General features: G+C 40.8%; 1 protein-coding gene across 10 annotated transcripts in view; it reads right to left on the reverse strand.

The window, feature by feature from the left end:
• ppp1r9a (protein phosphatase 1, regulatory subunit 9A) overlaps positions 1 to 18,555 on the reverse strand; it is a 358,146-nt gene that overhangs the window by 20,644 nt on the left and 318,947 nt on the right. For 7 of the 10 annotated variants that reach the window (XM_068009859.1, XM_068009863.1, XM_068009853.1 and 4 more), the window contains exons 15-17: positions 18,072 to 18,155; positions 15,291 to 15,489; positions 6,568 to 6,612 (exon numbers count right to left, since the gene is read on the reverse strand). In XM_068009859.1, coding sequence (XP_067865960.1) covers positions 6,568 to 6,612; positions 15,291 to 15,489; positions 18,072 to 18,155 — 328 coding nt within the window. The remainder of the gene's footprint in view (positions 1 to 6,567; positions 6,613 to 15,290; positions 15,490 to 18,071; positions 18,156 to 18,555) is intronic. The other 3 variants (XM_068009864.1, XM_068009868.1, XM_068009865.1) reach the window with 1 other exon arrangement.

Here is an 18,555-nt window from a genome sequence, read left to right on the forward strand (position 1 = left end):
AAAAACGTGAAGTTTGGATGGTCAGAGACATGCCAAATGGCATTTGAGAACATAAAGGCCATTTTGACAAAGGAGCCAATTCTTGCAGCTCCAGATTACAATAAGACATTCAAGGTGGCTATTGACGCCAGTGATGTAGGGCTAAGAGCAGTGCTGCTCCAAATGATGATGCTGGTATGTAACGGCCTGCTAGCTACTTCTCCAGGAAGCTTAATAAACATCAAAGAAAGTACTCGATCATCGAGAAATAGGGTTTAAATCTTGTACTGGCTTTTCAACAATTTGAGGTATGTGTAACCAATGGTCAGGGGGAAATACTAGTTTATACAGACCACAACCCACTTCTATTTCTGGAAAAGTTCAGAACAAAGAACCTCAGGCTGTTTTGCTGGAGTTTGATGTTACAGCCTTTTACATTAAAAATTGTATGTGCTGCAGGGAAAAACAATGTAATTGCTGATGCTCTGTCCAGAGTTAAAGGGTGTGAGAGAGAAGGAAGGCTCTGAGTTGTAATTTTATGATGCATGAATCGCACTTATCATAACTGTCCCATTTCTTCTTCTTCTTTGGTCTCCTTGTCTCGAGAGACAATGGGTAATGGCCTAGAGGTGGTCAGTGGTTTGTGGAACAGCGCCTGGAGCAGCTATAAAGGCCAATTCTAGAGTGACCGACTCTTCCACAGGCGCTGCAGATAAAATTAGTTGTCGGGGCTGTTGCACAGTTGGCTCTCTCATTACACTTCTGTCTCTTTTCCTGGCAACTGCTAAGTCTCTTCAACTCGCCACTCTTTAGCCCCGCCTTTATAGCTGTCCGCCAACTCTGGCAATCGCTGGCAACTGACTCCCACAACTTGTGGTCAATGTCGCAGGACTTCATGTCACGTTTGCAGACGTCTTTAAAGCGGAGACATGGACAGACGGTGGGTCTGATGCCAATGACAAGCTCGCTGTACAATGCGTCCTTGGGGATCCTGCCATCTTCCATGCGGTTCACATGGCCAAGCCATCTCAAGCGCCGCTGGCTCAGTAGGGCATATATGCTGGGGTTGTTGGCCGCCTCGAGTACTTCTGCGTTGGAGATACGGTCCTGCCACCTGATGCCAAGGATTCTCTGGAGACAGCGAAGATGGAATGAGTTCAGACGTCGCTCTTGGCTGACTTACGTTGTCCAGGCCTCGCTGCCATAGAGCAAGGTACTGAGGACACAGGCTTGAAACACTCGGACTTTTGTGTTCCGTGTCAGTGCGCCATTTTCTCACACCTTCTTGGCCAGTTTGGCCATAGCAGCGGACGCCTTTCCCATGCGCTTGTTGATTTCTGCATCGAGAGACAGGTTACTGGTGATAGTTGAGCCTAGGTCGGTGAACTCTTGAACCACTTCCAGAGTGTCGTTGCCGATACTGATGGATGGAGCATTTCTGACGTGCTGTCCCATGATGTTTGTTTTCTTGATGCTGATGGTTAGGCCAAATTCGTTGCAGGCAGCCGCAATCCTGTCGATGAGTCTCTGCAGACACTCTTCCGTGTGGGATGTTAATGCAGCATCATCAGCAAAGAGGAGCTCCCTGATCATAACTGTCGCATTTACTTTGCTGTGTAATTGGTTAATACCTTATGATTTTGTAAATCAGATATGTACAATTGTGGAATATGAAAATGTTACCCTGTATAGTATGTAATAAGCTATTTGTTAAAATGGTTATGATGTATTTCTAATCTGTTGTAAAGAAAACTTTACTACGGTAAAACTTTCTCCCAAGGGGAGAAGTGTGATGGAATCCGCGGTTATGCGAGAGCAGTGGCGGAGTGTGTGTAAGCTGTTGTCTGAACAGATGACTTGTTGAATGTTCTGTTAGGTGCACTGACCCGGGATTCAAAGTTTGTTTGTTTTTCAGAGAGACCCTGACTGAAAGGGAACTAAAACTGAAATAGAACTGAAACTAAGACTCAAGGTTTCTGGGGAAACAGAAACAAACTGGAACCAGATAAAAGAGACACAGAGCCATCCATCTCAGATCACACAGGAGTGCAGTGCAGACAGGCTGAAGAAATTGAAGGCTGAATCCAGGAGCTGTTTCTGTTATTTAAAAGTAACTGATTAACCAGACCCGTTCCTTCACTGTCGCGAGGTCAAAATCCTGGAACTCCCTTTCTAACAGCACTGTGGGTGTACCTACACCTCATGGACTGCAGCTGTTCAAGGGCAATTAGGGATGGCAGTAAAGGCTGGCCTAGCCAGCAAAGCCCATATCCCACAAAAAAAACCATGTTATGAAGAAATTGCCAATAGCAAAAAAAGGATCAAGGAGGGATAATAACCCACCTTCTCATTTGTCTCTGAAACAAAAGCATTTACCACCAAACTGGTGGCCATGGGTGCAGGAGATGTCTATAGTTCTTGTTAAATCAAAAAAGTGGCACTTAGAACAGCACTCAAACCCTAGTACTGAACAACATTGTTCAATTGAGGAAGGCGCATTCAATGACTGGCTGCTCAGATTGAACTGATTTTAATCTTGATTCCGCTGTGGCTACTTAATTATAAGCAATTTTAAATTTTTAATTAACTAACAAACCTTAAAAAGTACATTTTCAAGAGTGGCAGAATAGCGAGCTGCTTTTCTACAAGATATCCTGATAAAGCAATGACAGCTTTATTTTCTGGAATTTCCTGTTTATTTGCATCCAGAGACAAGTGCAATTCAGATGCAAAGCAAATGAGGTAAGGGAAAGTCTAAAAATATTTATTACCATAATAATGCCACCCCTCTCAATTACACAGCCTTATACACAAGTTTGCTGCAAATGTGCTTGGCCAGAAGCCTTCTTCAAATTACGACCAGATTTTCAGATGCAGCAGGAAACAAAATCGATTAGTTTGGCTAACGTTTCAGGTCGGTGATCTTTCATCAGAACTGAGTTCTGATGAAAAGTCATCAACCTGAAACATTAACTCTGTTTCTCGTTCCACAGATGCTGCCAGATCTGCTGAGTATTTCTAGCACTTCCTGGTTTTTTTTCAGTTTTCCAATATCCACTGTATTTTACAATCAATTAGTTTGGTGTTTTGTTGCAAGGTTTTGAGTGTTTTTTTAAAAACATTTATCCTCACTGAGACCTGCACTATATTTTGTTTCATTGAATACATTTTTATGGCATCAGTGTAAGTCACATTAAAAATTGAAAAGCTTCACTAACTGCAGGTTCTTAAATATGCTTGCCTAATGTGCATTAATGTTGGTTAAATGAGTTGAAACTCTAAACTGCAAACTTAAAAAGGAATATCTGGGGCCCAGATTCTTTACGGTGAATTCTGCCCATTTTTGCATTGCTAATGAGACTTACAGGAAATCTGAGTGTAACTGAACATTGGCAGAATAGGCGTGGGAATGGGTGCAATTTTGCGTGCAACTTCCACTTGGCACCCCCACAAAAATTTCAAGCCTATAAGCCATTAATTTTGTTTCTGCTTTAACAGTAAGTTAATAGTTTCCTAATTTACATGTTTGGATGTCACACAGCATACCTTGCCTGCAGAAAGCAAAATTGATAATTTAGTGCCAAGAATCAATCATTTGAATTTTAATCAGAAAAACTAAATTTACCCACTTCACATTGTTGATGCAAATATTATAATGAAAGGTTGGGTGGGAAGAGAAATATACAGCGCTGAATGTTAGCAGAATATATTTTGTTATACACAGGTTTGTAAATGTGAAGGTCAGAGCTGATGTCATCAGGTCATGTACTGTATTGGATCTATTCTGTATGATTAATTATGTGTGATCCATTTGATTTCTTAAGAAGGAATTTGATCCACAGGAGCCAGTGAAGCATGATGGGGACTGGAGTAATGGAAGTCTGGGGCTTTCAGCGGGGAAATAACATGTGTAGCAAAATTTTGAATAAGTTGCAGTTTGTAAAGTTTGCTAGAAGAGCGTTAGAGTAGTGAAGTGTCTACGTAATAGATTATAGAGTCTTGGCAATAGCAGGAAAGAGGTAGAAGCGGAGGCAGATGCAAACTTGCAAAGATTGAAGGTGACATCCTTGGTGATGCAGTTGATTTGCAGGACTTTGCCTAAAGGTGGCTACTGAAGAACTTGAGGAGGTAAGGGTAGAAGTATGCAATTGTTGATAATAGCCTAAAAATGACTGCTTCGACTTCACCACATAAGATCAACCGCAACATCAGTAGAGTGCTGAGGAAGTACTAATACGTTGTCAGATGTGCTGATTTTTGGATGAGATATTAAAAATCAAGACCTCATCTGCCTGTTCAAACATATGCTAAAGATCCTATGGTACTACTCAAAAGAGCATGGAGTTTGTCCAGTAAGCTGGTCAATATTTATCCCTCAACCAGCATCACTAAATAACAGTCATCAGGACATTCATTCATTTGCTGTTTGTAGGACTTTGCTGTAAAAAAACTGGCTGCTATTTTTGCCCACACAACAGTGAATGAATGTCTAAAATACACCGCTGGTTGTCAAGAGCATGAGGATGTCCCAAGAATATGATAAAAGTGCTATAATGTGAATGCAAGTTACATTTCTTTCAGTTTTGTCTAAATCCAGAAATTATCTGACAGGAAGAGATAGGCCGGAATTTTTTGCATGGCCAATGGCAGCCGTCCAATGAAATATCAGTGGCGATCCCACCTCCACCAGTCTGGATTTTACGGTCCCCAGGTCCTTAATTGGTCTTAGGTGGGACTTTCTGCCTCAATGAGGTGGAATTCCACCTCATTGAGGCAGAAAGTCCCACCTACTGCAGCTCCCGGCCAATCAGCGAGTCGACAGCTCTTAGTCTCAGCAGTGCCACATGAAGAGGAAGGACGGCCCCAGAAAAAGGAAGGATTTTGGGGCCTCGCTGGGGGTGATCGATTGTGCCCCGGCGAGGCAAGGGGGGGGGGGGGCGTGGGGGATGGTTGGGGCATCGGAGGCGGCCCTCCGTCAGGCACAGTGTGCCCGATCAGTAGGGCCCCCCCCAAGGCCGTATTTTTGTCAGGTGGCTTTTCTCAGGCCTGGGCCGCCCGCCTGCCAACGGTAAAATCCCCGTGGTGGCGGACGGAGGCCCTTAGGTGGCCGTTACTTGGCCTGGGGCAGGCAGGCCGTTTCCCGCCGCCCTGCGTAAGAACCTGATTCAGTCCTTCTAGATGATGCCACCAAGGGACAAACTGAGCAAGTAGGGAATGGAGCACTTGGATATATCAGCAGAGACCACTCGGGAAGGAGGAAAATCAAAAATGATTTGCAGTCTTCTCATTGAGGCAGATATAAATGGAATTATACGTAAACACTTCCATTAACGTGCACTGTAAAGGAGAGTTATTGGGGGAGGATAGAATAAGCATCAGTGTCAAAGATAGTGGAAAGAATACCATTAGTGTCTTTGACAAGAGCAGTGCCTTTGCTGTGGAGAGGGCAGAAACTAGACTGAAGGGTCTCAAAACAGGGATTGGACGAAGTAACAAGTTATTATGAAACAATAACATCTTCCAGGACTTTGGAGGGAAAGGGAAAATTTGAGGTAAGGTGATATTTTGAGAAGGTGGAAGGGTTAAGGTGAGCTTTTTTGAGGAAGGTGGTGATGCTCGCTGTCTTGAAAGAGGTATGGTTGCTGTCAGAAAATAAAATAGGTTGCTATTGATTATGGAGTTTGGAAAATAACATGAATTACAATTATGAATGAGTAACTAGTTATATGCACTTTCTTAGAATCCAAGAATACCTTTCCAGGTTCAAGATAGTACAATACATAATGGTTACAAACTAAATCATGCTGTTTCTGATAATTTAAATTCTTTCATCAACTAGTTGCTCTCTAATCCAACATATAAACAACATGACTATCCAATTCAACGACAATCTGCACCAAAATTTAAGTGAAAAATAGAAAAGAAAGGGATTTTGTTCCTCAGAGAACTTTAGTTCCTTGTTTTTGATTAAATATCAGTGGTGTTCTGCCAGCTTTGCGCACTTTGTAGATTTTTTACAATTTTGTTGCAAAAATGCTCCTGCATTCATTCACATAGATCTCATTGCATACGAGGGTGGTGGAGGCAAAGATAATCAATGATTTCAAAAGGAAACCTGATGGGCACTTGTGGGAAATAAACTTGCAGGGCTATGGGGATAGAGCAGGGGAATGGGACTGACTCGATTGCTCTACAGAGAGCCAGCAGGAACTCAATGGGCTGAATGGCCTCCTTCTATGCCGTTATCACTCATTATGCTAGTTTGGTTCAAATGAGTATGATTAAGCATACAGTCTAAAAGTTGAATCACATACTCAATGAAAACAGACTAGTTCTTCCCACAACACAAATACATTACTGAACAGCAAGATCATATAAATATTCTGGCATGATTTCAAACCTGGGAACAGTTATTATTATTACTGATAGAAAAAGTTTTAAAGCCAAAATATATTTTCAATAGCTACAGGTTAATCAGATTAATTTCAATGAAACTGATTAAAAGAGATTAAAGGATATCCCACCACAAGTTCAATTATTAGTAATGATCAGCATAAACAAAATGACAACACAAACTAAATGTCATACCACATGATAGGAATAATGGAAGAATGATGGCCATGACCAGTGGGTCTGTTAGAAAGAAACAGCAAAGGGATGAAAATGAGTTCAGCCATAAATAATACCTTGTATACTTCCACAACAAAGTTTACTAAAACCAGAATCAATGAAACAAGACCACACATATCCAATTTAAAGCACAAAGGTTAATGCAGGAGGAGAACATGGTTGCTTGAGAACATGAATCATACTGCATAATTTGATAGACTGTCTCCTGACAACGCAGAGCAATTGCCGACGTCATCAGCGTGTTTGAACATTTGCCAGCTTGCCAGTATGAATCCGCACATGCGCACACCGATGTCACCATGCAATGCCATCCGAGCACTGCCTCCATTCCCCCCCCAACAGTACCCCGCTTCAGCTGCTCGCTCCCGGCCTCGCTGCTTCCCCCACTTGCTTCCCCTTCCGCCCCCGCCCACTCACTCCCGGCCTCGCCGCTTCCCCACCTCTTCCACTTTCTCCCTCCGCCCTGCCGCTTTAGCCGTTCACTCCCCACCTGCTTGCTCCCAGCCTTGCTGCTTCCCTGATTTGGCTGCTCGCTCCCCGCCTTGCTGCTTCGGCCGCTAGCTTTCCGCTCCCCCACCTCCCCTGATTGCTCCCCGCTGCCCAGAGAAGCGACAAAGGTGAGGGGCGAGGAACGAGTGGCTGAGAGTGGAGTGAGTGGCCGAGGGATGACGGGCGAAGCGGGCGGCGAGTAGCTGAGAGGGGGTAGCATGAAGGGCTGCGAGCGAGCGAGTGGGGGAGCGAGCGGCCGAAGCAGCATGTGGGGAATGGTGAGCAAATGGACGTGGGAGCGCAATGGCAGGAGGGAGCTCTGCCATTGTTGGGGTTGGGATGGAGGCGGCGACCACAGCCATTGAGGGGGTTTGTGTTTAATTCGTTTTTTGTGACAAATTGAACAGCACCATTTTTATTACTGGCAGAAGCCTGAGACGTTGCTGACAGTGACGTTTCAGTTGATGAGGCTGCATTTGCGCATGTGCAACCTAGTGGTTGCGTTGTCAGCAAATGCAGCCAATCTGATAATGGGTGTGAGTTTCACCTTGAAAATAAAATAAAGTAAATGTGTAAAATCAGCTATTTTATTTTCTCATTAGCAGAACATCATTTAGTTTATTTTTTTACAAAAGACCTCTCAAGACAGCACAGTAGTAAAGTAAGTTTGATAACCAATGCACTGCACTGTGGTATAATAGGGCACAAGATCATGATTCCCTGCAGTGAATTCATAGGTTGGTTTTATCTTTACCCAAATTTAACAGCCAAATGACAAAAAACAGGATAAAGGCCATTTTTTCTAGAGAAGTGCTGCATTGTGTCTGGCACACCCACTTCTCCCAGCACTTGTAACAACTCTCTGATACTGTTGCTAAGAGGGAGGTGTAAGTTGGCAGAAGTGACTTTTTTGTTGCTAAGAAATAGAAAATGTAGCACTGCTGATTGAAATACTATGCAAACTGTGCAGCCATATTTAATTTGTATGTTTGTTACATACGACACAATAGATATGGTGGAACCTCAGTTATCCACATTCACATTATTTGCACTCTTGATTATGTGTCATAAAATTCATGGGAGCCATGACTTAAGTTTTGCATAAACCAGATAAATTGATTTAAATTGATCCTAAGACTTTGAGAAATCATTGATCCAGTTGTAAAAATAGAATATCCTTGCAGCTCTGATATTAGCTCAGGTCAAGAGACCAATGGTAGTCAAAGCTTCATATCCATGAGGCCAGCATTTATTCACAAGAATACCAAATTTTTAAAATGGAAAATCGTGGATCTTACTTGCACAGATTGGGAACTTGATTCCATAATCTAAATAGACCAATAAGACTAAAAATGCAGCATCAAACTAAGTACTGGGTCCTCAAGATTATACATTGATTCTATTATCCACTGGGGAAAGAGAGGCGTATGCTCCAAAATGGTGAACAGGCGAAGTTCCACTGTTTGAATTTTCATTACACCAAATTATTTAAAATAACACTTCATAACAAAATACATTTGTATCTTAATACTTTTTCCCTCAATGCTATTCTATTGCCTTTTCCTTTCATTTAAAATAACTGGTCAGATCAAAGGCAATTTTCTCTTTAAAATGCATGCTTTAGGGATTTTAAGCATCCATCTTGAATTTTGGAGAGATGGGCTTATATTTATACGGTGCTTTACAGTATTGCTCAAAAGACATACAAAGAATTGCTTTTTGAAAGTGCATTCACTGTTGTATTCTGTAAGTGACCTTTATTACCGATTCCAGATAAAACAGACATTTTGTACATAATGTGATTCCCCCAAACAGCACTGAGATGAATGACCAGCTACACTAATCATAGGACCATAGGACGACCATCAACCAGGGAACTGGAATAACTCCCTGTTCCGCTTTGAATAGTGCATGGGATCTTTAAATTCTATGTGAGCAGACAAATGAGTCTCAGTTTAACATGTCATCCAGGGTTTGACATGTCTGACAGTGCAGCATTGTCTCAGTATTTCAATGGCAGTGTTGATTACACATTGAGGAAAACAATTTTGTATCACAGACCAACTGACTGAAATGAAGCTATTCAAACTATGACCCCTAATAAACAGAGGAATCCATCAACTTCATTCTACTCAGGCTCAGATAATATCCCAGTTGCTAGCTAGCTGGATGAGCAGTGGGCAGCTTATCAAGTTTTCTATACTGCTAAGATGTGCAATTTTACTGGTTATCAGTGTAAACCTGGAGTCCCTAAACCATGACCAACCTGTCCTTAAACTCTTCAGAATAAGATAAATTGGGTATGTCCCAATGGCAGAGCTAATGCACGCTATTGGGCAAATAGGAATTTCTTAGATGTTATTTTCTCAGTAACTAGGATTGGAGACTCAAATATGGTGATGGGTTTCCATCAGAAACCTAGCTGTGAGAAAAATAGAAACACATTTATGTAGCTTTTAATCTTGATCCTAATAATAAAGGTCACTGTTTTAAGCATTGTCCCAAATAGTACAAAGTTCCCTCAGCCACTTTCCAACCTGTTTTCTTCTCACTGTGGGTCATTGACCTTTGGAATAAGTTGCTGGCTTATGCAGATTTGCTGCGCATGTTCAGAAGGAAGCTGGACGAGGCAAATATTACTTTATGCAAAAGATAGCTGAGGTATTGGGTGCGTGCCTCAGTCACAGTGGCCTCCTTCAACTCATTTAATTGCCTTTGAGGGTTGGAGAGGATTTTCCCTTAATTGACCTAGCATTCTATTTTACATCTCTCCCAGGAGATTGCAATGGTTGCTGTTGAGTGGGGATTAAATTAAAACTAACTTAAATACTTAAATAAACTGAAATAAATCTGTACAATTCTTTAATTTCTACTTACACTTAATCTTATACTGAACTATTTTATTCCTGCTTGTGATATAACCTGAGTAAGAGCAGCTGAGAGGTGACTTGCTGGTGAATTGTGGTTTGGGCCTTCATTAAACAAATGGTAAAAAGGTAAACTTCATCAGCAGAGTGTGAAAACAGACAGCTGTGGGGAACTAGGAGATGAACACCTTTGCAGGATCTCAGAAGCCCAGATGTGAGTTAGAGCCGAGACAAAATAACTGGGTGCCAAGGCCATCATGTTTTTCTTGCTTTGGCCATGCACTAGCACGGGAATGTTTAAAAGCTGATAGGTGTTGGAGCGTGGGAAGCCAGAAATCTTGAGAGTTTAACCTGGCTTGGGCGGACAGATAGTTCAATTACATCTTTTGCAATTGGGCTGTTCAAATCAAATGATTGTGCTAAATCGGTCTGTGTAAAGAAAGTATAAGAAGGGATTTCCCCACAGTACAGATTGTAGAGGTATTACGCGTTGCATTGACTGATGTGACGGTACCTGGGGCATGAACAGAAAGTAGTTATGTGGAGATCATGCTTCTGCCTGGGGGTAATGGTAATGCTGTTGTGCTTTTGATATTACTGCTCAGATTTTAGCATGAGTCAGGTCTTACTTATACTTAATACAATATAACCACTGTCACCAATAAAGGTTATCACTTTGAATCATTTCAGAACTTGCGAATAAGGGGATAAAGGGTTAATTGACTCTGATACCCCAAATGTCCAACAATATGGACAGGCTGGTTGGATCAGATGGTCTTTTCCTGTCCATGAGTTTGATATGTTCAAATTGTCTTGTTTTACTGCATTTTGATTGGCTGATCTTTGGTCATGCAAGTAAAGCTGCAGTGCCTTACAACTGTCCTAAAAGTATAAGGTAAATTCAACATTCCCAGCATGGAGCAACACTCAAAAGTGTGGCCTGGAGAATCAGGACTACAGTATTATAACTCCAATGCTGACCTCCCTTCTACCATGGCTCTCTGCTGGGATCATGAGATTGCTAAATATTTTCAGTGTACAGATTACAGTTTAAAGAAAGCTACATGTTTAAATAACAAATTAATACTATTCACCTTGAAATTATACAAGCTTTTCTGGCAGAAATCAATTTCAGGACCACAGCTACTCAGTAATCTATTAGCAGCTCTTCAGCCCCAGATACTTTCCAAGTCAAAGGCAAGGCAATCTGAACATATCAAACTCTTTCTTTTGGGCCTCCTTATCTCGAGAGACAATGGATACGCGCCTGGACAGGAAAAAACCAACTGGTCCATCAAGCCTGACTATACTGTTGGAAATTTGCGGTATTAATTCTTTAACCCCTTATTCTCAAGTTCTGAAATGATTCGAGATGATAACACTTAATGGTGACAAATGGTTATATTTTACTCAGTATAAGACAGACCTGACACATGCTAATATTTGAGCAGTAGTGTCAAAGCGCAACAGCATTACCATTACACCCTGGGTAGAAATGCGATCTCCACATGACTACTCCCCCGTCACATCCCAGGTACCGTTGCATCAGTCCATGCAACACATAATACCTGCACAATCTCCGTGTTCGGGGAATCCCTTCTTGTACTTTATGATACTTCTTTTGTACTTTCTTTATACAGCAAGGGCTATGCAGATCCAGATCAATTTAACCCAATCATTACCTTGCTACTATTTGAACGGACTAAAGCCTTTTGCAGTCAGCAGCAAAGCGACAGTGCTCACCGCTGATCTCAAAGGAAGATACTTTCAAATATCTAGCAATATCTGTGGCATGCATTTCACCTTTTCCGCATTATTTGAATTTAATGCCAAGTCAAGGGGATCCCCAGGTGTCCAGCAATAGTAATGTCGTCAATCATGGTAAGCAGCCATAATAACAAGAAATGCTGGAAACACTCAGCAGGTCTGGCAGCATCTGCGGAGACAGAAGCAGAGTTAACGTTTCAGGTCAGTGACCCTTCTTCAGAACTGGCAAATATTAGAAATGTAAAAGGTTGTAAGCAAGTAAAGTGGGGGTGGGGCAAGAGATAACAAAGGAGAAGGTGTAGATAGGACAAGGTCACAGAATAGCTGACCAGAAGGTCATGGAGCAAAGGTATGTTAATGGTGTGTTGAAAGACAAAGCATTAGTACAGAAACGGTGTTAACGGACTGAAAATTGAACAGCCGCAAGTACAAACATGAAAAAAACAGTGGGTAAGCAAACTGAACAAACTAAGATGAAATAAGATAAAATAAACACAAAAAAAGGAAAAAGAAAATAACTAAAAATAAAAGTAAAATGGGGGACCCTTCATGCTCTGAAATTATTGAACTCAATGTTCAGTCAGGCAGGCTGTAGTGTGCCTAATCGGTAAATGAGATGCTGTTCCTCGAGCTTGCGTTGATGTTCACTGGAACACTGCAGCAATCCCAGGACAGAGATGTGAGCATGAGAGCAGGGGGAAGTGTTGAAATGGCAAGCAACCGGAAGCTCGGGGTCCTGCTTGCGGACTGAACGGAGGTGTTCCGCAAAGCGGCCACCCAGTCTGTGTTTGGTCTCCCCGATGTAGAGCAGACCACATTGTGAGCAGCGAATACAGTATACTACATTGAAAGAAGTACAAGTAAATCGCTGCTTCATCTGAAAGGAGTGTTTGGGGCCTGGGATAGTGAGGAGAGAGGAGGTAAATGGGCAGGTATTACACCTCCTGTGATTGCAGGGGAAGGTGCCGTGGGAAGGGGACGAGGTGGTGGGGGTAATGGAGGAGTGGACCAGGGTGTCACGGAGGGAATGATCCCTTCGGAATGCTGACAGGGGAAGGGAGGGGAAGATGCGTTTGGTAGTGGCATCACGCTGGAGGTGGCGGAAATGGCGATTTTACCGATTAGGCACACTACAGCCTGCCGGACTGAACACTGAGTTCAATAATTTCAGAGCATGACGGGCCCCCCATGTTACTTTTATTTTTAGTTATTTTTTTCTTTTCCCTTTTTTAATATATTTTTTGTGTTTATTTTACTTTATTTCATCTTAGTTTGTTCAGTTTGCTTACCCACTGTTTTTTTTCATGTTTGTACTTGCGGCTGTTCAATTTTCAGTCCATTAACACCCTTTCTGAACTAACGCTTTGTCTTTCAACACACCATTAACATATCTTTGCTCCATGACCTTCTGGTCAGCTATTCTGTGACCTTGTCTAATCTACACCTTCTCCTTTGTTATCTCTTGCCCCACCCCCACTTTACTTGCTTATAACCTTTTACATTTCTAATATTTGCCAGTTCTGAAGAAGGGTCACTGACCTGAAACGTTAACTCTGCTTATGTCTCCGCAGATGCTGCCAGACCTGCTGAGTGTTTCCAGCATTTCTTGTTTTTATTTCAGACTTCCAGCATCCGCAGTATTTTGCTTTTAATGGTAAGCAGCCAATCGCACTGAAGAATTCTCAGACAGCAAACCAGGAGGTAACATGCACTGAATATCCTTCACTGTTTATAAATTTTGCAGAGTGAAATAAAGATTGGGACATACACAGTAGAAGCTGAAATATGAGGAAGACACTTCTAAAAAAATATTAAAAATTATGGACTTATCATAATGTAAAAATATTGACTTTACACAAATACAATATTAGTTTTCCATGGCCAGAGAGATTGTTCAGCATTAGTTACTACTTAGGACACCATTAAAAACCCAGTTACATCCACTCATTAACAAGGCATAACTTTCTTGGCTGTTTTTAATAGCAATATTACAGCGTAAAAGTGGAAGTTCTCATTGGTTCAGGGATTTCCATCTATAGAGAGTTTAATAGTGCACTCTGTGGAGAAGATTAGAATCACTAACAGCAAATTCTAGATTTCCATGTCTAACTGTGTATGTGTGGACTCTGGAAGTTGCTGTCAGTTTCGTCGTCATTACTATTGCAAAATCTTGGTCATAGTTAAAATCAACTTAAAGAAAAAGATAATTGCCTCATAGTTTAAATGCAACAATTGCATAACAGCTGGGTCATGCCAGGATTTTTGGAAGAAATTCACACACAACTGACTTACACTTGTTTTACGTCAGAACCTCACTATGCACAAACTACCTCATTCATTTTCAGTGCACTCAAGTTATGTCCACTGAAATCCCACTTAATTCAAATAGCTCTGCCCCCTCGTAAAAGGCCACAGAAGATGAATTTCCAGCAATTATGTAAATTCCGAGCAGACTTAAATTTATATCTAAAACCGAAGGTGCCACTGAATTTTAAGTCACTATTTCCGGTATTTTAGTAATTTTTATTTTTTTCTTACTGAGACCTGCACTGCACTGCACAGTGGCGCAGTGGTTAGCACCGCAGCCTCACAGCTCCAGGGACCCGGGTTCGATTCCGGGTACTGCCTGTGTGGAGTTTGCAAGTTCTCCCTGTGTCTGCGTGGGTTTTCTCCGGGTGCTCCGGTTTCCTCCCACAAGCCAAAAGACTTGCAGGTTGATAGGTAAATTGGCCATTATAAATTGTCACTAGTATAGGTAGGTGGTAGGGCAATATAGGGACAGGTGGGGATGTTTGGTAGGAATATGGGATTAGTGTAGGATTAGTATAAATGGGTGGTTGATGTTCGGCACAGACTCGGTGGGCCGAAGGGCCTGTTTCAGTGCTGTATCTCTAATCTAATCTAATCTAATTTTGTACATCTTTGAATCAATTTTTATAGTATCAGAATCTTACATTAAAAAGAGAAAACTTTCCATAATTGAATTTTCTTAAATATGCTTTGCCTAAGGTGTATAAATGACAGTTTTATAGCTTCAACCTTTAGTTTTCATAACATCAATAAGATAAAGGGACTTAAAGGAGGAAGACAGGTGTACATTCTGTGCTTGATTTTTTTAATGCTGATTTCACTTTCTTTTACACTGGTTTTTACACAACTGCATGCTTTAAGTTGCTGTTGGCAAGATCGATGTAGAAACTGACGTAAATTTCAGTACTGGTCAGAGAGGAAATTCTGGCTCAATACATATTTAAATGGTACTTTTGGATTAGAGAGAAGGGGCGAAGTGGTTTTTCTTCAGATTTGGATTTATTAATGTAACAGATAATCAACATAATTTGTCTCATTCCAAAAATAAACCTGATCCACCAGACCAAATAATTACATACATATAAATTATAATTTTCACTGATCAAGCGATGAAATTGTATGTTCCTGTTCATTATAAATGCCTCTATCTAATATTGTGCAAACAAATGTTAATTTCTGCTGAATATAACTCAGTAATATATTCTTTTCATCTCTCATTACAAACACCAAAATCAAGTAGCAAATTACCTTAAATCTCTGTTTTTCTGGGCTCAGGCTCTCAGAAGATGGTTCTGTTGAGCTGCTAGGCGATGGCAGATTACTGGAAGAGTTGTATCCTCTAGCACTTTCTCCAAACCAGGATAAAAGTACACACGGTGGAATGGAAGAGGATGGTTCTCCCACTGAAATGTTGCTTGCTGAGCTTTCCAGTGTATCCTTGGAGATCCTGCCAATATAAGTACAAAATGTTATTAACGCAGGCATTCATGACTATTGATATTTTCCAAAGCATCAGCAAAAAAACCTCCCTCTAAAGTTAGTACTTTTATCACAGATAAGAGGTGTCCATTTTGCAGGCTATTTCCCAACATTTAGATGTACAGGGCACCAAATCATCAGGGTTGCTAGGGAATCAGCTATGGCAGCAGCTGATTTAAATTATCTAGGTAAGTAAATTGAATCCTTGATCTTTCAATCAATATTTGACTGGTTTTGTCAATTTTTTTCTACTGGCACCTAAGTTTTCATGAAGCAATTGTTCAGCACTTTTCCCATCCCTCAGCATTATTACTGGTACAGACGGGTTTTCGAACAGTAGTTTCTCTAACTCGACACATCGGAAAAGAAGGATGACCTTTGCCAGTCAGGTCAGATTGCATGAGAAATGCTCTGTACCCACCTGCTGAGATTCCTGCATTTGAAGTCAGAGAGGCAAGACCTCACTTTGGCAAGTGGATGTAGAGGCTTTTCAGTTATGGCATCAGACCCAATGATGCTGTCAGTGAATGCTGGATTAATTGTAATATTAAATTGTTAATCAGAGTGCCCCAGTTACAGTTATGTCCTCAATGGCACTGCATGAAAAAAGGCAAGTTGGGTTGATCAAAAGGCACTGTACCCTGATTGGCCGTACCCACCAATTATATTTTGCAGGCCTTAGTACGACAACTTTCCAACCTGATGGTGTGAACCATCTACATGGATTTTGGATCAGCACAGAGATACAGTTCTACATTACCATGCAGCATATGGATGGAACATCAAATGACAGCAATGATTAGCTGTGGCATTAAAAATGGCTTCACTTCCTTGCAGGCACACTGCAATGCTGAGCTGTAGGGATGCTACTGTGTAGTAACACAATGGCAGGAAAAATTGAGCTTTTTAATGTAGTCCTTGTTGCTGATGTGGAATAATAATCACATTTTAAGGGGAGAAATTTTATTCAAAGTACTCTTTCCCATTTTATGGAGAAAGGTAAGGTGCTCACTAAAATTTGGTCACAGTGTATTTAAAAAAAAAACTTTTTCTTAGTTGCTGGGATCAGTTCACTTTCAGTTTGGCAGCTCCATGTTATCAATGATGGGAGGCATCATGGAATAGCTCCATTGCAAACAATGGGAGCAGGAACCCCATATGGCTGTAGAATCCTGGGAAGTGGCACTGCTATTTAGGGTTGGAAATTTCTCAGCCAGTAGTGCGATTTCATTGGGGCTGTGACTCTAGATCAGTGCTCAGGTTGGTTTACAGTGATTACCATGCTAATTGCAATCAAGCAACTCTGGAATACTTCCCATCAGTGACATCACAAAATATCTTAAAAGGGAGGGAAGGCCCAATCTTGTGTGTTTCTCAGCATTTGAGAATGTTGATATTTCTGTTCAGACAAAACTCAAACATTTTGATCACTACGTAGATTAATTTTAGAAATTAAAGGATACTTTGAACAGAGTGTTTCACCTAAGTTTTCCTTCTCCGTTATTGATTAACTGAAGTATTGACTGAAAAGTGCTGGTAGAAAAATAATTTTTTGATTACCAGAATTTTTTTGAAGAAATATTCATTCTGAAAACATTAAAAAGACATTAAACATAAATAAAATAGTACATCAACTGAGTAGTAAATATAAAGAATAGGATTTAACTTGGCAAAGAAATCATGTTATACTTTGCAAGGCAAGGTAATAGAGAAGAGCCCTGTTTGCCGATTGCGCAGATCAGAGAAGAGGAGGTCTGCCCATTAGATCCGCGGCACATGTGAATTTCGTTCATTAAAAATAATGACTGGAAAACAGGAAGTGCCATGAATTAGGTATACTGACTACCATGCACAATTATCTGATCCATGTTCCAGGATTGAGGTCTCTCTAAATTCACCTCAAAATGTAATAGTTAGCTGTGGTATGTTTAAATAGGGTGATAATGTGAGAATTATTGTTCATTATTTTATAGATGTGAACAGTGAGGAGGCATTGAAGATGAGCATGAAATTTCCAGATGTCTTAAATTACAAGACAAAATCCAATCAAGACTCTTGCTGCAGTGATAGTAACCATGTTTGGAATCTTTAGTACAGGGTGCAAAAATGTATGCATTTTCACTTTTGGTGATCCCGAAAACATTTATAATTCAAAGAAATCACTGTCAGGAATGAATAATGGATTAGCTTTCAAAAATATTTTTCCATTTCCTCGTCTTTATCTCACCATCACCTTAAGAACTGTCCCCTGAATTAAACAATCCTCCTGGGCAGAAGTTGGAACTCTCATCTGCATGGACAGCGCTACTGGTTTGACCAAAATGCAATTTCTTTTTTGAATGAGAGATCAAGTTTTATAAAACTTGGAAGGTGAAAATACTACAAAATCTTTGGTGGATTGCAATGTTCTCTCTAAGCTGCGTGGAGGTTCCTGCGCAGCCTGAGCACAAGTCAGCCTCTAAGCTGCCATGCAAAAAATGTAACTTAAACGAATAGGTCGCACACAATATAAAACAAGAGGGGGTGTTAGCTGATTGTACTGCACTATACCTGCTTCCTGATGAGAATCTATTGGTTTCTTTTTCTTTGTCCTTTTGTTTTTTCCCTTTATTATATATTTTTTGAGATTGAATCCTATAATACATTACAAAATAAATAAGCTGTTATTAGTTCTAAAGATGATAGAACCTGAATTTTCATGATATACAGTTAATAATTCATTAATTTTACAAAATTAGAGTTACATACAAGAAAAATAACCTGATAAATGCATTTTATATGGTAGAGTCTCAGCATTGAAATACAATAAGAAAACAGCTACAGTAGGGATCTAGATTGGTTTTTGACCAGAGCAGAGATCTCACTATCTAAAAAGTAAGTGTCTTTATAGATATGTGTGTGTGTGTGTGTGAGAGAGAGAGAGAGAGAAGAGGGGCAGGGGAAGGGGTGGAAAGAGACAGCAAGTATTGTCATAATGCTCCAGCCATCATGGTGTAGGGCAGACTTGCTGGACCAGCTGATCTTTTCCTGCACA

This window comes from Heterodontus francisci, chromosome 2 (genome assembly GCF_036365525.1).
Source record: "Heterodontus francisci isolate sHetFra1 chromosome 2, sHetFra1.hap1, whole genome shotgun sequence".
Taxonomy (NCBI): Eukaryota; Metazoa; Chordata; class Chondrichthyes; order Heterodontiformes; family Heterodontidae; genus Heterodontus; species Heterodontus francisci.